Here is a 23,819-nt window from a genome sequence, read left to right on the forward strand (position 1 = left end):
TCCTATAGAGTTGCAGTTCCCTTTAGTTCCTTGGGTTCTTTCTCTAGCTCCTCCATTGGGAGCCCTGTGATCCATCCAATAGCTGACTGTGAGCATCCACTTCTGTGTTTGCTAGGCCCCGGCATAGTCTCACAAGAGACAGCTACATCTGGGTCCTTTCGATAAAATCTTGCTAGTGTATGCAATGGTGTCAGCGTTTGGATGCTGATTATGGGGTGGATCCCTAGATATGGCAGTCTCTAGATGGTCCATCCTTTTGTCACAGCTCCAAACTTTGTCTCTGTAACTCCTTCCATGGGTGTTTTGTTCCCAATTCTAAGGAGGGGCATAGTGTCCACACTTCAGTCTTCATTCTTCTTGAGTTTCATGTGTTTAGCAAATTGTATCTTATGTCTTGGGAATCCTAGGTTTGGGGCTAATATCCACTTATCAGTGCAGGGCTCAGCTTTTAAGAGAGGTTCAGCTATGGAATGGTTTTCATAAGCAATAGTCAGTTAGAAAATGCAGGAGAATGGTAGGTCCTACTAACGAAAGCAAACAAAAAACCAAAAATTTCCTAGAAATGAAACCAAGAAAGAAATACACAGTGAGTATGTAAAATAAACTTTTAAATTATGGATAAGCAATCAAAAGAAAGTATATTTAAATAAAAAGCAATGTAATACACAGCTAGGAAGACATAATGCATAAAGATAACAATTTCTCCTAAATAATATCAAATATATTCCCAATCAATATTCTGACAAGAGTTTTGGAAATTTTGATTTTAAGCTTTATCTAGAAGTATGAAAGCAGGCATTTATTTAAAACAAAAAACCAAAAATCCAAAAAAACAGTAGTGCAAATTGTGCCTAACCCTACTCAGCACAGAGATAGAGTCTATAGCTATAATGGTTAAGTGTATAAGGCATTATTCTGGAATAAATTAAAAAGAACGACAAAGCAGCACCAAGTCCAGAAACAGACCAGGAAGTGTGTCATTACAAAAGGTAAAAAGTGTACTTCAAATAAACAATAAAAAGGAGAGTTTAGGTAGAGATTTCTGTGCAAGTCACTTTAAAAGCAAAACAACAACAACCCCCCAAAATAAAGCCATGTTTCCCACCTTACAGTGAATGTAAATTCCAGATCTATTAATTTTTAAACATTAAAACAGCACCATGAAATCACTAGGTTAAAGAGTGTGCAGGCTCTTTTTTAGTCTAAACCCTCCAAACATGACCTGAAACCCAGACAGAAAAAAGCCCGACAGATCCAGCTACATAAGAGAGAATGTGTGAACGATAAGAAACAGGCACAGCAAAACCTTACAGATTAATAGACACAAAGACTTCGCAGATCACTGGGGGAGAAAATGAACTTACAAGGTTAAAATGTACAGAGTCTCGCTCATTTTTAAAATGCGTTTTAAAGCAACAGCGAGATAAAGTTTCAGTCAATTGGATAGGAGTAATTTACATTTTGATAGTGCCCAGGTCTCATTGGACTTGAAGTATTTTTCTGCAAACACAGTATCTGTTTAATAAAGTTACTGAAACAGAACAACCTATTTATAAAGATAGTTGGGGGAGGGTGTCCAGGAGCCCAGCAGCAGGGGGCAGCAGAGACTTCCTGCGTTGTGTCTATTCATTTCACGTCCTTGTTTGTGTTTTCTGAGGCTACAATTAGGCTGGGCTATCACTTCTTGTCATCTTCTCAATGGTGTTCAGGCAGCTGCTGGCTGGATCTTACCTGGAAAGCCTTCTCACCTGGTTCCGTGTTCCTCTGCTGAGGAGACATGAACTAACATCTACCTGTTCTCCCCACCTCGGGCACCACTGACGGGACAAAAGAATGAGCTAGCCCATCCAGGTCCAGCTTGGTCAAGCCATGAATGCATTGGATTAATTTACAGGGGCATAGATGAGGGATTACTTACGGGACCACGGGTAGCCCCCAAACAGCTGTATGACCAAAAGGTCCCACCCCAGCATAGAGGACATCCTTCTGACCTCTCTAGTCACTCACATAGATCTCAGACCCCTGTTTCCATCAACAAAGGCCAGCTTACCCAGGCCTCTGCCCTCTGTTCCCATTAAAGAAGCCTGCCCTGGGCCCACTCAGCTGGCTCTCCTGGTGGATGTTGCTGTACTTAACTAATGCAGATTAGCTTGCAGGAAATGTGGTAGCATTTTAGCCCTTGCTATGATAAAGTACCTGAGATAAATCAGCTTAAAAAGAGGACAGGCTTACGGTTTCAGGAATTTGCACTAAGATGGCTGGCTCCAGTTTGGGGAACACCATGGTTAGGCAGCATCCTGGAGGACAGTGTGCTGTAGAGCCAGGCTGCTCGCTTTATGGCAGCCAGGAAGGAAATATGGAGAGGAAAAAGAGCCATGGGCCTGATATTTTCTTCAAGGGCTTGGCTCCTAGTCACCTAACTCCATTCTGCTGGGCTCTACCACTTCTCATGTCCTCTATGCCTTCATCACATGAGCCTTTGGGGGAATAATTCAGACCCACATTATAGATAGAAGCATAATAAAACTTTATACTTGTGTCTGTCCTATCAACTACAAAGCTGCCTTTAGAAGTCTTGATGTACCCTTCTCTGAGCAGACATGGGCTGTCACCAAATCTATCTTTGTTCGAGTCAAGTCTCAACTTGTATTATCTTTAGCACACGTGAGTTAACCTTCTCTGTTTCATACAGATAAACAGCAAGAAAGAAGACAGACACAGTTTAAATCGAACTAGGCTACTTTAGAAAGCTTGCCTCAAGAGAATGGGGAAGATACTGACCCATGATCCTCCTGACCCATGAACAGTCTTGCTTAATCATTTTGCTCTGTCCTCTGCTCTTTTAACACAGGATGTAGACTTCCAACAGCCTCTGCAAGACCCAATCGGACGTCCCATCATGCATCAGTCTGGCATTAAACACGCCACAGGAGAGGCAGTATTTTGTGATGATATGTCTGTGTTGCCTGGGGAACTCTTCTTGGCAGTGGTAACCAGCAGCAAGTCACATGCTAAAATCATGTAAGTTATGATGGCAAAGTTGGATGGCCTGGAATACCCAGCAGGTATCTAGGGACATGGTTGCCACCTAGCAATTAATCCTACCCAACATACTGAAAACATAATCTGAGTACGTATCTTGAAAGTACAAGATGATGGGAAAACTGTGGGCTTGGGTGTGTAAATGAGGTGTTGAATGAGCAGCTTTTATCTACGAACTTAATGGGGCAAGAACAACTTTCCTGCCTCCTGAGATTCCCCAAAGCTGTGATTCTCTGACTTTTATGAATGTCTACCTTCAGAGGAGCCCAAGCTTCTCACTGTGCCAGCACCTGAGCACTGGCCGAGGAAGCATAGACTCACCCTGAAAGGTGAGGATAGCCTGTGCTCAGGGAGCCAGTGTCTTCCACCTCCTGCAACAGCTGCCTCTATTAATGCCCCCATACTGTGGACTTGCCTACTGAAGTTTCTGTGGCTCACAGGACAGTTCTCAGAGTTCCCATCCTCCCATGGACAAGGTCTTTGCCACTGGGTGACACACTGTCTCTTTCCTAGCTCTCTTGATGCCTCCGAGGCCTTGGCGTCACTTGGTGTGGTTGATGTGGTAACAGCTCGAGATGTGCCTGGTGACAATGGCAGAGAAGAGGAAAGCCTATATGCACAGGATGAGGTAGTGTGATGATGGCACTACCTCATGGTACCTATCATGTACCTATCAACTACAAAGCTGCCTTTAAAAGTCTTGATGTACCCTTCTCTGAGCAGACATGGGCTGTCACCAAATCTATCTTTGTTCATGGGTCAGGAGGATCATGGGTCAGTATCATGGTACTAGTCTCATGGCACAGAAACTGTAATGGCAGCAGACACAGGGGTTTTATACACACACACACACACACACACACACACACACACACATATATGCATGAATATATACATACCTGTGTGTGAACCCATATACATGTGTATATGCATACATATATACTCTTCCTAATGATCCAAGACTACCCACCTGTACTAAACCTTGTTTTGTAACTGACTTGAGGCAGCGAGGGCAACCTAAGCAGGCTCGCTTCTCTTTCTTTGAAGACAAAGACATTGAGACTCACTGACTTTGGTAACTTATCCGAGGCATATTGCTGGTGGTGGCTGAGGCAGTGTTCACACCAGCCCCGTGCTCTGTGCCACAAGTCCCCACAATCCCAAGAAAGACCTTCTTCCTGCCTGGTTAACAAGGACCTGGCAGCTTCAACTTTCCTTCCCTCTGTGTCCTCTGCTTCTTCCCAGGTGATCTGCGTGGGTCAAATTGTGTGTGCTGTGGCCGCTGACTCTTATGCTCATGCCCAGCAGGCCGCAAAAAAAGTGAAGATTGTCTATCAAGACATAGAGCCCATGATTGTGACAGTGCAGGTAAGTTCTGATCTGCTCAGTCTTTGGGTCAATTGGCAGTGAGTTAGCAAGAGCTGTTACGTGGATGCAGTACTTGTGAATTTTCTTAACCCCATGGCAGTTGTCACACACTCTGGTGATCGCATGGACAAAACCATGAGGTTTTGTTTGTTTGTTTGTTTGTTTTTGTTTTTTTCTAGAAGTTTCCATCTGCCTTCCTCTTCCTATCAGATACTTCTGATTGGAAACGGGTCCTCTAATCTCACTACAGACCTCTGGCTTAGAGCCACTGGCTCTAAGGACACCTGAACCAAAATTGTCTGGTTTTGAATCTTAGAAAGTTCACACTTTTCCTCTTAGGTGGATTTGAAAATTTGGAAATTTGGAATAATTTTCTCTTACCGACTGGGTTCCTGCTGCCCAGGATCTGTGCCACTTTGAAGTTTTCTGTTGCCTTCCATGTGACTGGCCCACTCCCCTGAGTGTGGAGAGGGTCCTTTTTGCCTTGGCTTTTCTTTGCCTTTTTTTCTAAGTCTGAAGTAAACTGCACCAGTTCCTTCTTGCATTTTGTGGCAGGCCCACTAGAGAGGGAAGCAACTCCATTCCCCAGCAGAGGGACAGTGGCAAGACTCAGCCTTGTCGTTTGGCAGACCAGACAGCCCACTGAACACTCTGTTTCTTTACTAAAAATCTAGGAAGACTTGTCCACCGATTTATAGAGTGGTATCAAATATATTAAATGTTTTATCTCAAATCAGAGTTTCTACGCTGCCTTTGATCATCCAGTGTCCAGATAAAAGACATAAAACATTTATATTTATAATAAGCCTTTAAACACTAGAGCTGGGTAGATATCCTCTAAGCTATTTTGTCGTCTTCCCTATCAATAACCCTGAGATATAATTTGTCATATTCTGCCAAGGCTGCTCTTACTCCAATTGGCCAGCCCTCATGGCCACGTTTTCCTGATTCACCTGCCCACGGCATCTTCTCCTCTTTCCATCTTTGCTCTTTCCCCTCATGATCCTACCTCAGACCCCAAGCCTGAGACCCTATCTACCTCTCTTCTGCCCAGTTATATAGGCTGTAGGCATCTTTGTTCAACCACGTTTTAAATTAAGGAACAAGGTCACATAGCATCATTTGGCATACGTGTGGATTCTCTCTACAATTGCTTGTCCTGGAGGATTGTATGGTATACCTGTTGTATGTTTCATACCATAATATGTTAAAAATCATTTCATTTTATTAGAGACACATGCTGGAGGATTGTGTTATTTGTCTGTCTTAATAGGAATTCCCATAATGGCCATAACTTCTAATACATGTGTAATTACAGAATCAGCCTTTTCAAAAGTTAAAATCGTTGCCCAATGAAATCTTGAATATGTGTCTATAGTTTGGTGCACAGATTCCAGCTTACCAAACTCTGTAGAGAGAAATGCATCCATTTTCCATATTTCGTTTCCTTGGGTGCTTTAGGACTGCTCCCTGCAGGTGATGCAGTTTGGTTATACAAAGAGCGAGTAGGATATGTCTTTACAATCTTTTTGGCTTTTGGCTAAGTGATAGAAAATTCTTTTTTTTTTTTAATACCTTTGCTGTTAACATGCTTTTAAATGAAATTCTGGAGCCTCAAGCACACTTCCTATCAATAGCTGATCAATTACATCATTACCAAGCTAGAGGGCCTGGTAGAGCCATATGAGATTGGATATGTGTTATACACAATGGATGGTTTCTATTTCTGATCACTTGCTGTAGTTGAATAAACAGTGAAGTCAATTTGGAACCATCCTGAATAAGTTCAGCATTTCTATATGCAAAGCAACTCTTTCTGCATATTAAAAGCCATTTACTATCCTAAGAGATTCTTGACAATCTACTAACACCATAAGAATAACATATAACTCTGATTTTTAAAACTGAATTATAAGGACTCTCAACCACTTATGTTTCCTGACTTATTTCCTGCCTTTCCTGATTTATTTACATTCAGTAGAATACACCTGAGGCCAAGTGCTAAGGAAAAATAAGGGTGAGCAGATTAGCCTTACCACATGTGTCACTGTGTCAGGATAGACCAAGGTAAGGAAGATTAAGTAATAGCAAAGAGGCCAAGAGTCAAATCCAAGCAGCAGGGGAAGAAAGCCCAGTGGACGCCTTCCTAATCTTCCTGACTCGGATTCAACTTCTAACTTCTGTAAGAGAAAAGATTGATTAATTAATGATGTAAAGTACGTATACCTCAACCCGAAGAAAAACGTGCTAGGAACAGAAGACAGTCACCAGCTGGAAAAACTCTGCAAGCCACGGCATAGGAAGCAAACATACTCCCTAATTATATAAAGATTTCCTAGAAATAAATAAAAAGAACAACTAAGGAAAACTGAACAAAGGCTACAAGTACACTGACTGAGAGAAGAGATTGCACATACCAATTTTGAACCTATTAACCACAGGAGCAATTTAAAAGGTAGAATGAACTGCCATTTTCAACAAAAGCATCTTGCCCAGGTCTTGTCTGTATAGTGGAAGTGGAGCCTCATTCATGGTGCAGTGGTAGCGTGCTTGCCTAGCGTGCAAGAGGCCCTGAGTTCAATCTTGTTGAACCAACACGCTCAAGCACACACACACACACACACACACTGGAAATCTGAGGAGCTGTGAACTTTTTAAGTGAGCACATTCTCTATTCTTGGCTATGGGAAAATCTCTAAATTTAACTGATAAATGAAGGCAAGAGTGTACATAATTTGCAGAGTAAGGATAGAGAGAGGCCTGTGTGTGTGTGTGTGTGTGTGTGTGTGTGTGTGTGTGTGTGTATAGAGAGAGAGAGAGAGAGAGAGTACATAAACCATAACAGTAGTGCTTACCTTTGAGGTGTGCACCCATGCACACCCACACATCAACAGCCTGTGGAGGTGCTGTGTCACTCTGAAAACAATGGGATTTGTTGGTTAATTTTAAAAAAGTTTTTAATAAAAGTTTTGAAAAAAAAACCCAGCAAACCATTCACAAAACAAAGAATCAAGAATACAACCAGGTGAGATTTTGAGAGACACTTGGATAAGGTAAGGAACAGGGTTTGTGTGTCTGTATGGTTCTAACTACTGACATGTATATATATATATATATATATGTATATATATATATATATATACATATATATATATGTATATATATATATATATATAGTCATATACCGACACACACACACACATATCAATACATCTAGCTGTGACTGGAGGATGAAGGGAACACTAAAGCTAGTGGAAGGGTATTAAGGCTAATGTAACATTAAGCCTCCACAATGTTTCTTCAGAGATTAAAGGACACAGGTGTTCTCATTCAGGGAAGATTGGCATGCAGTTACATAACGGACTCCATTACACCACAATCATGTCTTCCAAGATGCACCAGCTCAGAAGATAGGATCTAAGGTGTCCCCATATTCACTGAGGCATTACAAAGTCGTGTTTGGAGCATGTGTTGTCCTAGGGAATGTGGAAATTGGTGGTCATCTTTATGTATGGGTTTCAGCATGCAGGATATACGAGTGAGCAGACTAAGCAACATACATAATCCTTTTCATTTGTTACCTTCCCAGGATGCACTGCAATATGAATCATTCATTGGACCTGAAAGAAAACTAGAACAAGGAAATGTTGAGGAAGCATTTCAATGTGCCGATCAAATCCTCGAAGGTAAATTCTTTTGCGGGAGGCAGGGGCATTGCAAAGAGGGGCTGAGACAGGGTCTCACTATGTAGCTCTAGCTTGCCTCAGACTCGCTATGTCGACCAGGCTGACCTTGAACTCACGGAGCTCTGCCTGCCTCTGCCTCTCAAGTGCTAGGATTAAAGGTGTGCTCTACCACACACAGCCCTTTAGGTCTCTTTCTTTCTATCATGGGCGTTTTTAATCTATTGGCTCTGTGGCTTCTTTACAAGTTAAAGTGAAGGCTGGTAGTGTAGTCCAGTATTCTGGATGCTGAGGCAGAAAGGACATGAGTTTGACAGCAGCCTGGGCTGGGACTTAGCAAGAGCTGTCTCAAAAGCTACAAGCAGAGGATTCAGCTCAGTGGCACTGCTTGCCTGGCATGCCCAAGGCCTGGATGAACTTAATGACGTGAGTAACGAGGGGGACAGCCCAGGATATAACGCTCTGAGAAGATTGGCAAATATAGGAATGAGTTTGGTTGGGGACAGGGGTGGCAGTGGCTGTACTTGATAGGCAATGAAAAAGATTCTTATTTTGAATAAGAAACTGACAGTATCTCAGTTGCCATTTAGAGGACCTGCCAGGAGGATCTGGATCAAAATCGGAAGAAAGGGTCCATCAGAGGTCAGATCAAAGGTCATTACAATGTCCCTAGTGAGACCTAACTGAGACATAATAATTATCTTTAAAAAAAAAAAAACTCCACTTAAAAAATCCATATTCAACCTGTTTCCACAGGAGGCTGGCATGACCAACAGACAAAAAGACCAAAACCTGATGTTAGAGTTAAAATTAATACTGTGAAAAGAAAAACTTCAGACAAAGTAAAGTTAAGCTTAAATGAGTGAAAGACGCTCAGGTCAACACCTGAGGAGCTGAGAACATGCTGCTCAAAGTGTGGACAGGAAGATTCATAGACAGGAAGTGAAGTAAGATGCAGAAACTGGTCAGTTGGTGGCTTGTCACTGGATTAATAGCTTGAGACTGGCCTGTTACAAAAAAAAAAAACACAGCTCCTGGTTAGGCTTTCTGTCCACTTACATCATTAATTAGAGTAAAGTTCTTTATTGCAAGTATGGAGGCGTTCTGGGACCAGGTTTATTTTAGCATAACAGTGTTACAATAAAACTGAGTCACCAAACACCGAAATGTGACAAAAGGAGGCGTGGGAGGCAAATGGGACAGAGAGACAGAGAGAGAGAGACAGAGACAGACAGAGAGACAGAGAGACAGAATCTTCAGCGAAGATCTGCTGAACTCATTACAATTTCAAGCCTGTTTCCCAGAGGAGTCATATGAACATGGTGAGTCCAGGATGTTCACCTGGGACTCTCAGCCATGAAAGTCAATAAAGTCTCAAAAGGAGTGAACACTGTCTAGAAATCCAGATCTGTTTAAAAGCTGTATCTGTGGATTTACCGTAAACCGGAAGTCTCTTACTCCTACACATACCTCCACCTGCTACAAACCAAACTTTTTTATCTTTTCTGCATTTATTTATTTGGTGTGTGTGTGTGTGTGTGTGTGTGTGTACAACTTCTGGGAGTTGGCTTTCTCCCACTGAGCCATCTACTGACCCACAACTTTATTTTTTTAATACCTATGATTGATCATAGGTTTCTAAAAACTTTTACTTGCTCCTTAAGTGAAATTAAAAAAAAAAAAAAAAAAGGAGGAGGGAGGGGAGGAAGAGAGACGTTTATCCTGCACTCCTCCCCTCCCTCATCACATACACCATTTGTTCTTTCTACCCCAGGTCTCTACTTTCTCTGGGTTGTCCTGTGGGTTGGGTGCTGCTTACAGTGTTGAGAATCCATCTCTGCATAGCCGGCTAGGCAGGCACTCGACCACTGTGGGTCCAAGTGCAATCTCTTCCAACTCAGTGGATAACTGAGATGTAGACTGTGTGGTTTAATGCTTCGAACAAACAGAAGAAAAGGCATCCGGTTAGTTGTCAGGATTCAGGCGCAAGCTTCAATATTCTGTGTAAAGTCATAACTACCCTGGGCAGCCTCATTACCGAAATGAATTTCCCCTTAGGTAAGAGCATCTTACCTGACTTTCCAATTGTCGCTCAAGCCTACAAAAGTTAATTTCTAGTTCTTAAGAACATGCTGACTGAGTAGGTACGGAAATGGAGCCAAGTGCACAGGAGATTTTAAATTGCATGTAATTGCCCAATTATGCATAGGGACAGCTGCTTTTGGAAACTTGCAATGTCAAATTGCAATGATTCTCTGAAAGCAAGACAGGAAACTAAATGCCATTCCCATGACCTGAAATAAAATAATAACATTTAGCAAAACAGGCCACAGTCTGCTTCAGATGTGTTTAATGATGTGTCTCTAAAGTGATGCGTGTTTCTGTATCCAAAAGGGGAGGTGCACTTGGGAGGCCAGGAGCATTTTTACATGGAGACTCAAAGCGTACGTGTGGTCCCCAAGGGAGAGGATAAGGAGATGGACATCTATGTGTCAAGCCAGGATGCTGCATTTACACAGGTAGGTTCCAGCACACAGGCAGTCGTCACTCATCTGACTCAAAGGTAAGAGTAATATTCAGCAAAAGTTCAATATCCAGTCAGAGGCAAAGCTGAGGCCCAGTTCTTACCAGTTCCCTTTAACCTTCCACAAAAGTCTACCTACCCCTTTGTCTCAAACAATGACTATCTCCCGTCTCATTACGAAGTAAATGAGGCTGTGGGGAATGGCTCCTCCTGGTCTTCATCTTTCTGCAGCCCCTCCCACCGCTAGCCTGTGGTGAGGGGCCCTCTGTCCTCTCTAGCCCCGAGCTTTACATCTGCACCATGGGCTTCCAACATTTGCCTTGCTGTGTCTATAATGTTAATCTCTAATTACTTAGTACCTGTTCAGATCAGTAGATTAAAATAAGTCTGCCCTATTCATGTGCATGTGTGTATATGTGGTGTGTGTATGTGGTGTGTGTGTGTGTGTGTTTATGTAGGTGCACATGCATGTGTTGAAAGCATGTGTATGCAGGTCAGAGGTCAACATCAGGTGTTGTTCCTCATGTGCTGCCCACCTGGTTGTTTGAGACAGGGTCTCTCACTGGCCTGGATCTGCGCATGTGTGCTAGGCTAGCTGACCAGCAGGTACCTGGGATCTGTCTCCTTTCCTCACTGCTGGGGTTGCAACTAGACACCACCTCAGCTGGCTCTTTCTGGGGACTGACATTGGGCCTGCCTGCTTGTGCAGCAATCATCTTACCAACCAGAGCCATCTCCCCAGCCCAAATATGGCCCATTCTTAAAAGTAGCCCGCACCCCAGCTGGGCTGTGTTGTGAGTTCAAGGCTAACCTAAACCAGTGAGACTTTGTCTCAAAAACTAAGCTAGCAGGCTGGACTGATGGCTCAGCACTAAGAGCACATGCAAGTTCAATTCCCAGCACCCACATCAGGCAGCACAAAAGCACTTGCAACTCCAGCTCCAAAGGGTCCCACACCTCTGGTCTCTTCTAACACCCACACACACACTCATGTGCACATACGCATGCACACACACATGCGCAAGTGCACATACACACACACACACACACACACACACACACCCTTAAGTAAATTGAAATAAAGTTAAAAGTGTGCCCTGCAAAACACTGCTATCTTCTGCTGCAACTGGGTTTCACCAAAAGCCTCTCATAGGCTCTCTTCATGGTGCCAAGCCTCATCTCCTTTGCATGAACCCTTCAATCCTGGGCTATCAATTGCAACTAAGAATGCACCTTTACCAATGGCTTTCCATGGCCTCTCACAGTCCTGAGCCTCAGCTGCTCTTCATGACCCCTTCATGCCTTCAAAACCAGTACCACCTGGGTGACTGTTACACATTACCAAGTCCAGCTGCAGCACAAGGTACAACTGTGGCTGACTCTGAAACACAGCTTTTCTATGCTCTCAGGAAACACTGTTGGGCATTGGGCTATGTGGGGATAAAAAAAAAGTGTGCCCTGATTCTGCTCCACTAGTAGACAGCCTCCACCTCTCCTCCCCTTCTGAGGCATGTTGCTAAAGGGTTTGCATTTCGTACTATGAAAATACTATGAAAGCTCTTTGGTAAATGAACTTTTTGCTAACTGTGTGTGTTCTGTTTCACCTTCTCGGGGTCCTGTGGCCAACTGCTCATAGGAAATGGTGGCTCGCACCTTGGGCATCCCAAAGAATAGGATCAACTGCCATGTGAAAAGGGTTGGTGGAGCCTTCGGAGGGAAAGCAAGCAAGCCTGGGCTCCTGGCATCCGTGGCAGCTGTAGCCGCACAGAAGTGAGTGGATCTGGGAGCCACACTCACAAGGAGTTCTTACCACTGGTCCCAACAGTTTCAATGGCTTTTGGGGGAGACACTCCCAATATGGGCCAAGGGATTGCTAGCCCAGTCAGCCTCTCTGGGGGAGGTGGGGACAGCACTGGGAACAGGTCGGCTTACTTGTCTCAGTTTCCCACAGCAGGGTGGGTTCTGTCTCACATGCCTGCTGCCTTTCAGCTCAACTGCCAAGGAAACAAGAATAAGTCAACAGACAATTTGATTAGTCCTTAGTATTCATTGAGACATAAGCAAAAGCCCACAGAGATAGAAGGGATGATGGAGGGAAAATGAATATTTGGATGTTATCTATGTGGCTGGTTACTACTCCTTGAGGAAGAAGACACCTGGTAGCACATTAAAATTTTAGTGTGCTGAGGACAAAAACTGCTGACGGCCACACTTCCTGGAAGAACTATGTGGCTTGGGACTGCGGCAGGACACTTGTTTCTCACGGAGCCCCCTTTTAAATTTTTTAAATTGTCCTATGTGTATGGCTAACCTATTAAAATAGTGTAGCTCTTACTGAGGCATGTGGCTAACAAAGTGTGCTGACATAGTAATGGAAAGGCCAGGCCACAAACCCTGATTCTGAAAGGCAGACCTGATGTCTTAGATAACCTAGAATCTCTCTCTCTCTCTCTCTCTCTCTCTCTCTCTCTCTCTCTCTCTCTCTCCTCTCCTCTCCTCTCCTCTCTCTCTCCCCTCTCCTCTCTCTCTCTCCCCTCTCCTCTCTCTTTCCTCTCTCTCTTTTCCTTCCCCTCTCTCTCCCTCCCTCCCTCTCTCCCTCCCTCTCTGTCTTTCTCTCACACTCACACACACACACACACACACACACACACACACACACTCAAACACCCCCATCTCTCACTCACTACTATGTCCTAGGAAAAACACAATTACAAAGATATGACACACATGCTTAATTTTAGTAACCCCCAACCACACTCAAGCAGACTATAATGGTAAGAGCTTCACAAATGGGGAGCTCTTAAGTGAATTATTGAAGGAAGAGAAGGTTGGGTTGATATGATGGAAACCAGCCACCAGATGCCTATGCTATGTTCTTTTTATTATTATCTATGCATGATGTATATGAGGGCTGCATCACATGGATGGAGCTCAAAGGACAGCATTATGGAGTGTATCCCTTCCCTCTACTTCTGTGTGGGTTCTGGAGATCAAGCCCAGGTTGCCAAGCTTGCATGCAAGCACCTTTTCTCACAGAGCCACCTCCTCAGCCCCATCTGTAATGCGTCCTTAGAAGGTGGCATCTGATGTTCACCTGGAGGGACTCTGAGATACATACAGACTGATGATGGGAATGACCAGAGGAGACTGGAATTCCAACTGCAGTCACCTGGAAATGAAAATTAAGGCTTAGCCGAATGAGCACTTATTAAAAGGAGAGAATTAGAACCTAGACATTTTGTAAAAGAAAAAAATAAGTGGTGTGACTTAACGTGAATGGGTATTTGAATAGAGAATGCAAGGAATTAAGGAATAAAGTTGGACTTGCATATCAACGAGACAATGACACCACTAACATTAATGGAGTGTGGTTACAAGGGGGATAATACAGGGCACACACACACACACACACACACACACACACACACACACACACGTCTCCTTTGGTTTTAAGTTCCCCAAATTACTCTGGGTGTGGGGGGCTGGGGGGACGGGAATCTAATTCACAGCTCTTAACCTTTTCTAAAACTTTGGAGTCCAATCTGTAGCAGCCACAGGCAGGCTTGCCTGTGACACCAGAGAGGAACTCCCTCCCTTCCTGTAAACAAACGAACAAATGAACAAACATCTTAAGCCTTCAGGAAGTTTCCCAGCCACACCATTCACCAGGGAACAGCAAAAACCTCCCCACTCCCTTCTCTCTCCTGAGTGGCTGCACTCTGATTCTTTCTCCTTTGCCTGATTGAATGACAGCAAACCTGAACTCACTCGAATCTCACATCTGTTACAATTGGAATCTTTTCTTTTCTAGGACCGGCCGCCCAATACGTTTCATTCTAGAGCGTAGGGATGACATGTTGATAACTGGAGGACGTCACCCACTACTCGGGAAATACAAGGTGAGTGGGTGGCCACGTCCCTGCACAGACGCCACTCCAGGGGCCTGTGTCTTGCAGCTCCAGTCCTTTGGAGCTCTCTGCTCCCCCGTGCAGGTGGTTGGTGTGCATGCTTTGGTCTTACCAAGCCTCAGTATCACCAGCGTGACCTGTGAGTCACTGCACATAGAAGAAAAAGAGATACTAATACAGAGACTGGGAATATGGCAAAGATGAACAGAAACTGGCATTTGAAGGTCTCTCCATTCCTGGGACCTCTAGAAGACAGATGTTTCCGGATTTGATACTTCTCTGAATTTGACTCATCCTGTACATTCATGAATCAGAGCAGACTGCCCCATCTCTTTCTCTTACGTTTCAACACACTGTCACTCTGTAGTTCTTAATAGCTTGAGTGCTTGGGCTATAAGTGAACTTCCTGTGGGTCGGGTCAGCAGTGATCAGCATGTGGTCACTGCATCAGCAGCAGCAGGGTCACCTGTGCATTTGCTAGACACAGAGATTCCCAGGCTCAGGTCTACTGAGTCAAATACTCTGAGGTGGGACTCAAGCCTTCAGATGGTGGTGGGTGACAGCCTTGTCCCTGTTGTCATGCCTGAGGGTACTGAGGCATAAAAAAGTAGAGGGGGAATCCCAAAACAAATGGCAGGAGCTGGGTTTGAACCTAAGCAGGCCCCCTCCCCAGCTCATACTCTTGGCATCCACTGAACTTCCACTTGTTCTGTTTAAATGCTCAGGGAATAGTATTATTACCACAAAATTCACAGGAGCAAATGTTGCTTAACTGTTCACAGATTGGCTTCATGAACAATGGGAAAATCAAGGCGGCAGACATCCAGCTTTATATCAATGGAGGCTGCACCCCAGATGATTCTGAACTGGTAAGTGACTTGTGTCTTGGTGACAGGAGACTCGATGATGCCTAAGCCTGGTGTCTTAGAGGGTCAACTTAGAAGGCTCAGCCCACTGACCTCACCCACTTACCATGGACAATAAACTGTAAGGGTGACTCCAGATGCTTCCACATCTCCCCCACCCGCTGCTTATGGAGAAGTCAGGGGATGGTGAGATGCTCTGGCCCTGAGGTACCCATCCAGGAGGGTGCCCAAGGTTTGCCTTCCACTCACTGAGCTCTAGGGTCTGGGTGTGAGCCTTTGATGAATGTCTTAGGTTGGCCCCCAGAACTTTCCCTGCAGAGAGCTGTCTCCCTTTTTTCCTTCTTCCAATATTCTCTTCTGGGCAGAGCTGGGGGAGCTGTCAGGGAAACATGCTAACATGTGGAGAACAGGGTTTGGGATTTGTCTAAGGCAAATCTCCTCTCTGTGCCAGGGAAAATTCTTCCCTATACCTCCTGCCTCTTCCCTCCTACTTAGAGACTAAGCCCTACCTAGGCTTTCATCCAGACCCTACAGCTTTTGCAGTGCCTCTCCGAAACTCATGCAGAGCCTTCCCGTGCCTGTCACAATCTAATCCTTTAACAATAGATATGAGGACACCATTGGCCTAACTGGCCCCTTTCCCCCTTTCTAAATCTTCCCATCAATTCTAAAGGTGTAAGGTAGGACCACAAGAGTATGTTGAAACTGGAAGAGTATCTCTTTCTCCTCTTTGGACAAAAGCAATACAAACAAACAAAACAAAACCAAACCAAACTAAACCTTGTGAGTTTTGAGAATAAAAAACAGGCAATGAAACCATAAAACTAAGTACACAGCCATACCAGTTGATGGCTGGGAAACTGCGTGCAGGATTCCTTTCTGGTTGTGCCAAGAACGGAGTCAAGAAATACACCTCAGCAGAGTTTGTCTTCATCCTACCTGGACAAGAAATCTGACTGACACCTGGATTCTTTTTTTTAACCTTGGAACATTTTTTTTAGGTGATAGAATATGCTTTGCTCAAACTGGAAAATGCTTACAAGATCCCCAACCTCCGTGTCCGAGGTCGAGTCTGTAAGACCAACTTGCCTTCCAATACAGCGTTTCGAGGATTTGGCTTTCCCCAGGGGGCATTTGTAACAGAAACCTGTATGTCCGCTGTGGCAGCCAAATGCCGCTTACCACCAGAGAAGGTAAGAGGAGCTCACAACTGTTTTAAAGTCTGTAAATAGATAAATGGACCACTTCTAGTTCCCCAGACCACGGTGTTTGTTAGTGCTTCCTTTGATAATGTGCTGGCTCTGTGATCGTCTATGGCCCATCTCTTTAGGGTTAGCTCTTGGAGATCTTTTTGTGAAATTGGGCATTTTCATCCACCAGGTTCGAGAGCTAAACATGTACAGAACAATCGATAGGACAATTCACAACCAAGAGTTTGACCCAACGAATCTGCTACAGTGCTGGGAGGCATGTGTGGAAAATTCTTCCTACTATAACAGGAAAAAAGCTGTGGATGAATTTAACCAACAGAGATTTTGGAAGAAGAGAGGAATTGCCATCATCCCCATGAAATTCTCAGTTGGATTTCCAAAGACATTTTATTATCAGGTGATTATTGGAAACACTTAAAAGCTGTATATGTATACATGTACATGTATATGTATGTGTATATATTACATGCACATACATTTATGGTACTTATATATATGTATATATAGCATTTATATATGTGCATATAGCAAAAGCTCTATTGATACTAATTCTTAGAACAGTGGTTCTCAAGCTTTCTAATGCTGTGACTCTTTAATACAGTTCCTCATGTTGTGGTGACCTCCACTATGTAATTACTTTCATTGCTACTTCATAACTGTAATTATGCTACTGTTAGGAATTGTAATGTACATATCTGCTTATATATCTAATATGCAGGATATCTGATTCTGATATGTGACCCCTGTGAAAGGTTGTTTGATTCCCTCCCCCAAAGAGGTCTTGACCCACAGATTGAGAACTTGGACAATTGTCTTAGACAATAATTCCAAAGGCAGGGGTCAGGTTGGTTTCTTTTGCCCTCAAAGCTACAATATTGATGGTTGAGCAACTGTTGATAACAAGATCTGCAGTTCAGGGGTATTTACTTAAACCTAATCCTGTTACAAAGCTGTTGTGCTCTAATTAACTCCTAAGCATTACTGCTGGAAGCCGTTTCTAAACCTGTCCTGCCCTACCACCCTGATGCTTAACTCTTACAGTCAAGCAATGGTGAAATTTGATCTCCCTTAAGGGTTCTTCATTCCAGACTACTACATAAGCCCTTGTCTCTGCTATCTGCCTGCTCTCTATCCTAGCAAAGGGCGTATATGATGATATGGGTAGATACGTTGTTCAATAGACAGACGAATGATGTGTGGGTGATACACTATAGCAGCCATAAGAAAGTGAAGGGATTTTTATGGGTATTCAGTTACTCTTTATAATCTTCTTGAAACTGTTTCCTGAGTTTTTGAAAACATGAGCTGGGATTCTATGAGCATCACTTCACAAGGAAAGTGAGCTCACAGGATCATGCACAAAAAACCCACTCTGTCAGTGATGTTTCATTATCTGTAGGTTTCTCATAAGGATACATTTCACCTTGGGAGTGTAGAGATAGCCAGAACCTAATAATGAGTCTTTTAAAATCAGTGCCATTATGATCAAGCAAAGGCAGAGTTGGTGGAATTTTAGAATATGTTTTATGAGAATTGTATGAGAAGAAAGATGAGAGCACCTGTAGGTTCTACACTCAGTATCCATGGGCTTGTTGTCTACAAGGTGGAAATATGAGAGATGCCCCAGCTCCTGGACCCATGCTCACTTCCCAGGGTGGCCATGGAGAAAGAGCAGTCCCACGTTGCAGTGCCTGCAACTAGGTCACACGTTTGCAGCAACTCTGCTGTCTTTGCATTCTGCCAATAAATCCTTTGAAGCCATAACATCGCTGGGCTGTTTTACCACACCCTAGGTAATGATGGGAGGCAACCATTAACTTCAGGAAAGACTAGTTAGTTATTCAAATCTATGTCTCTAGATACTACCCATGTTGTTAACATGTGCATGGTTGTTCAACTCTAATTAGCCCTGTCTCCTAGAAACAACTCTGTCTACCCTCTCAAAACCAACAAATTTATCTGCCCAAGATTGTACTTGCTCAAAATACTCTCTGCTCCACTCTTGAAAGAGGGTAACATGAAATCAAATTATACCCACATTGTAGACTGTACTTCAATGAGGGGTTTCTAGAGGTGGTGCTTAAAACTCTAGATTTCTCTCATTTAGTTCTACCCCACTCCAAGCATCATTTACCCAGACTACACAGTGGGTGTTTAAAGTACTTCCTTATGGGAAAAAAGTTACAGTATATTTTGATAATTAATATTTTTCCCAATGAAAATGTTCTACTGATTTGTTTGTAATTGTATAAATACTATGTACTTACTATTACTAAAAACAAATTTAAAAGACACCAAAAGTTTCAAAAGGAAAAAAAAATCTCTTGAAAGCCAACCTTATAAAGAAACCTGCTATTGATTTTTGTTAGTGCGTTTTCTCTGTACCTCTGGGGGTGCATCTGTATATCTATGTAATTGGATGTCATTGGGATCACTTTTCACATAGTATGCTCAGGGTTAAACACAGTTGCAAAGGGCTTTCCATTTTAGCGTGAGAGGAAAGCTGTCTCTATCTCTCCTTTACCTCCAGCTACAACAACAGCAATGCTCTTAGTTTCAAGTACACACTTCTACTTGTTTCTGCATGTCCCTCTCCAGGAACATACAATGGCCAGGGAACATTCACAGACTGATGGGAGGGTGTGATGATGTCATATCTTCGAGTGAGGATGTTCTTCTCACCTTCCACTTTCTTCTTTACCCAGTGATCAGACTGCAATTAACAGCACCAAGTGGGGAAAGGAGAGGTTGGGTATGGGGAAAGTTGGCAGTGTAAAACTTTTCTGCCTCCCTTGGAATCCCATATCCCTCTGAAGCCCCTGGGAATCCCATATCCCTCTGAAGCCCCTGGGAATCCCATATCCCTCTGAAGCCCCTGGGAATCCCATATCCCTCTGAAGCCCCTGGGAATCCCATATCCCTCTGAAGCCCCTGGGAATCCCATATCCCCTCTGAAGCCCCTGGGAATCTCATATCCCCTCTGAAGCCCCTGGGAATCCCATATCCCCTCTGAAGCCCCTGGGAATCCCATATCCCTCTGAAGCCTCTGGGAATCCCATATCCCCTCTGAAGCCCCTGGGAATCTCATATCCCCTCTGAAGCCCCTGGGAATCCCATATCCCTCTGAAGCCCCTGGGAATCCCATATCCCCTCTGAAGCCCCTGGGAATCCCATATCCCTCTGAAGCCCCTGGGAATCCCATATCCCTCTGAAGCCCCTGGGAATCTCATATCCCTCTGAAGCCCCTGGGAATCCCATATCCCCTCTGAAGCCACTATAATCACCTGTTCTGAACCTGATCAACTCAGTACACTTTCTCCAGCACCTCCTGGGTGACTGATGACTTTATCCAGGCAAAGTGCTGTGATCTGGAGATTTGCTGCTGGAAGGTCTGGGTGTGTGCCTGATTTGAATGTTTAATGGCTGTGTGGCCCTGACAGGCTCTGGCTCTCGTTGTCATCATTTCTCATCTGCAAAATGGAAATGATATGGTAGTGATCATTTCAGTTCTGGGCCAGCTGATAGTCCCAGGGCAGGAGTATATGGCAGAGAAAAATTCCTCCTGTCCAGGGGCAGTCGCCCCATAAATGAGACACATGTCGCACACATAGACTGCACAGCTTACTCTATCAGTGGGACAGCACCCACTCTCTGATTCATGACAACTCAGAGTAAGCCCCAGAAAATAATAACTCCTGGTCTAGCAGGTAGGAGAGGGCAGTCCTGAAACACTGTCAGAGCCAAAATAGCCTTGGCAAGCCACTCCAAACCTGCCCCCAACCCCGGAGGAGGTTGAGAGGGTAGTTCTACAAGGTAGTTCTCATCAAAGAAGAGTAAAAACATGGTAAATGGGAGCTGGAGGGGTAACTCAGTGGTTAAGAGTACTTCCTACTCCTGCAGAGAACCTGGGTTTGGTTTTTACGAGTGTCTACAACTCAAGAGAGTTAGACAGGGGACTCAAAACTCTTTTTCTGGCTTCTTTGGGCACCAGGCATGTACATGGTACACAGGCATACAGAAAAGACTCATATGCACATAAAACGAAGACAAGTTTTTTTTAAAGAATATGCTAAACATGCTAATTAGAAAAATAACTAAATATTTCAATACATTTGCACTAAGACAAACCACATTCACTGCCAGAAACTTTTTAATGAAAACAACCCCATTGAGATATAATTTATATACAATAAAATTCATGCATTTAAGATGTGAGATTCATGTCACTTGTGTAATCCCATCACCTAGGACTCTGAAGCGGCAGGATTATAAAATTGAGGCCAGCATAAGCTACATAGCACAACTCTGTCTCCACGACAATAAAAGAGAAAGGGAAAAGAGAAAGTGCATCAAAGTGCATGATTGTCACAGAATTAATTAATGACATATGTGGTAATTCACACTAAGTGACATTTCCAAAACCACTATTACTCTCACCTCGTTGAGCGAGAGCAAGCTAAGTTTCCACCAGCCAGCTTGGAGTTCACCACAATCTGAGAACAGACTTCTAATCTTGTTTCAGGCTGCCGCTTTGGTCCAGATCTACACAGATGGGTCTGTACTAGTTGCTCATGGTGGTGTTGAACTGGGACAAGGTATTAACACCAAAATGATACAGGTGAGAGAGGTCATTTCACAATTGTCTTAGAGAGAACTTATAGAGTATCCTGAATTCTGTATGGGACCATATTTGGGCTTTGTTTATGTTGAGCTAGCCAACATATCCACAGAATCCCAGCTTGTTCTCAGTGGATCAGCTGGAAATAAGCCAGCTGGGAGGTGAAAGGAATCTTCACCTCCCTTCTGGAGTGAAAGGCACTTTGCTAAAACTCAGCTTCCCATGGGTTCAGTGGCTCCTGACCCCTGACTACAGCAGCCATAAGAGCTCACGACTCCAAAAGCTTGGGCTCTGGGCAACCAGCATTTCCAGACAACGTATGCACATACTTAGCACCTAAAGCTTAGGCTCCCTGACTGCAGACAACCTGTTCCATCTCCAGAGACAAATCCATTTGCTTGTGGTCATTTTGTAAAATGAAGAAGCCCATGCCTGGGCCTCCTCTAGCCATGCTATAAGTAACTGACTCCGAGGTGGTAAAGAGATGGAGGATCTGTGTTTTGTCTTCACAAGATCTTGTCCCCACAGCAAACCATGCCTCGGAGCACTGGGGAGATTTCCCCCAGCTTCTGGTATCTGACAGGGCTAGAGACAGGTCTTGTGTTTTAAAGACCTTTAAGGTCTTTTTGAGTTTTAATTTGTATATAATTAAACCAGGGGCCAGGTATAGCCTCCCAAATCACACCCCTGGTGACACACCTCCCACAATAGCACCACCAACTGGGCCCTAACCATGAGCCACTGGTTCAAACCCTCACACTTACAAAATGTCTCTTAATATATATTATATATATTCTAAACATTGTTCTCACTTTTTCAGACAAATGGAGTTAAGAAAATATCAAAACTTTCTAGAAGGTTAAGAGAATAACAAAATGTTTTAGAGGGGGGTAAGTCATTGTCCCAATTACAGTTTGGACTGGTATAATCTGTCTATTCCTCCGGACAGGTGGCCAGCCGTGAATTAAAGATACCTATGTCTTATATACACCTGGATGAGATGAGCACTGTGACCGTCCCCAACACGGTTACCACTGGAGCATCCACCGGTGCCGATGTCAACGGGAGAGCTGTTCAGGTGATAGGCTTACTGACTCCTGGGAGAGGAGCCTATCACTCCTGAGAATCCAAGCCCTTTAACAGAGGAGCTGGTTCTTCAGTGTATTCCCACCCCACCTAACATAAACATAAGGATTAGTGCAACATTTTTGGTGGGGACTCAGCCCATAAGTGCTTGGCTTCACAGATGGGCAGAACACCATGGCAGGAAGAATGCATGGTAGTGGACGTTCCTTACCTCATAGGAATGTGCAAGACAAGGGACCAGGGTCCAGGTATAGCCTCCCAAATCGTACCCCTGGTGACACACCTCCCACAATAGCACCACCAACTGAGCCCTAGCCATGAGCCACTGGGGTTATTTTGTATTCAAACCCTCATACTTACAAAATGTCTCTTGGTGCTTTTTCACAGAGGTTTCAGAAAGAAGGAGGCAGACCGCCAACCCTTGATGCTTCTCTGTACCACACAAAACAGTGGGCACCAGAGTGTTACCTAGCAGTATAAAGTCTATATTTGCTTAATATAGTTCAAGAACACCCTAAGACACTAGTGTCACAAAGGCAAGTGACAAGGCCCCTTTGGCTGAAGAGTCATCTGGAGTACAAAACAGAATATGACCCACTGTTCTCAGCCTGTTGTGGGTGTTTGTAGAGGTAGGGGCTTGGGGAGAAGTCCCAAATGAAATTACAGAGTCTACATCAGAGCAGGCAGCTCTCCTCCTTGAATGCTTCAAATGCAAATTGACTCCATTCTTCTCTTTCATGTCTCTTTCTGTGCATAGGAATACGAAGTTCCAAAGTGCTGCTGAAACTACCCCCAACACACACACACACACACACACACACATACAAAACCACCACACACTTCCCCTCTAGGTAGGACAGAGCAACCTTGTTGAGACAATGGCCCTTGTGTCTGGTTGGTTCAGCTGAACTTGGTAGCCATGACTCAGTAGCTGCTGGACTCCCAAGTTCTGTGTTCACACGCTTTGATGATTGCTTCTGGACTAAAGCTCCTGAGATAGCAACTAGTGCTATAGCAACCTAATCTGAAACAACCATCTGAGGTGGTTACTTAGAATGTCAACTGCATTCAAGCCAAGGCACTTTGGAGGTCAAAGGGAGCCAGTAATCTCAGTCCAGGTTGGCAAGAGCAGGTGGGACTTGACCTGGGAAAAGTGGAAGATATGGCTGCCCATTGCTGATATCTTCAGGTCATAAATGAGGTCCCAGGCCATGGAGAGCAAAAGATGTTCAAACTCTAAACTCATTTTGTAGCACCCCAGGTTGCCTTTCTGTATGGCTCAGCACATGATCTGGGAGCCGCTTTTGTGTCCATTTCCCTGGGTAGTGGTTTCATATCTTTGCTGGACATTTGTCAAACCTCAAATGAAACGTTGACATAGAAACAAACTAAAATAATAAAATAAGTTGCTGTGGTTACACTGAGAGAAAGGGTTTGTATCCCTCTGAGCTCCCTCTCATCTTCTGTGGCAGCCCCCAAAACTCCACATCAGCATCATTACTACAAGAAATGA

The 23,819-nt window shown here is 44.0% G+C and overlaps 1 protein-coding gene across 4 annotated transcripts in view; it reads left to right on the forward strand.

Moving 5' to 3' along the window:
- Positions 1 to 23,819, forward strand: part of Aox3 (aldehyde oxidase 3) — an 89,087-nt gene that overhangs the window by 42,215 nt on the left and 23,053 nt on the right. For all 4 annotated transcript variants that reach the window (XM_006496285.4, NM_023617.2, XM_006496284.4 and 1 more), the window contains 12 exons: positions 2,852 to 3,021; positions 3,556 to 3,670; positions 4,288 to 4,410; positions 8,000 to 8,096; positions 10,488 to 10,612; positions 12,254 to 12,387; positions 14,429 to 14,516; positions 15,308 to 15,394; positions 16,393 to 16,584; positions 16,772 to 16,999; positions 21,125 to 21,220; positions 22,170 to 22,298. In XM_006496285.4, coding sequence (XP_006496348.1) covers positions 2,852 to 3,021; positions 3,556 to 3,670; positions 4,288 to 4,410; positions 8,000 to 8,096; positions 10,488 to 10,612; positions 12,254 to 12,387; positions 14,429 to 14,516; positions 15,308 to 15,394; positions 16,393 to 16,584; positions 16,772 to 16,999; positions 21,125 to 21,220; positions 22,170 to 22,298 — 1,584 coding nt within the window. The remainder of the gene's footprint in view (positions 1 to 2,851; positions 3,022 to 3,555; positions 3,671 to 4,287; positions 4,411 to 7,999; positions 8,097 to 10,487; positions 10,613 to 12,253; positions 12,388 to 14,428; positions 14,517 to 15,307; positions 15,395 to 16,392; positions 16,585 to 16,771; positions 17,000 to 21,124; positions 21,221 to 22,169; positions 22,299 to 23,819) is intronic.

Source organism: Mus musculus, chromosome 1 (genome assembly GCF_000001635.26).
Source record: "Mus musculus strain C57BL/6J chromosome 1, GRCm38.p6 C57BL/6J".
NCBI classification, from domain to species: Eukaryota; Metazoa; Chordata; class Mammalia; order Rodentia; family Muridae; genus Mus; species Mus musculus.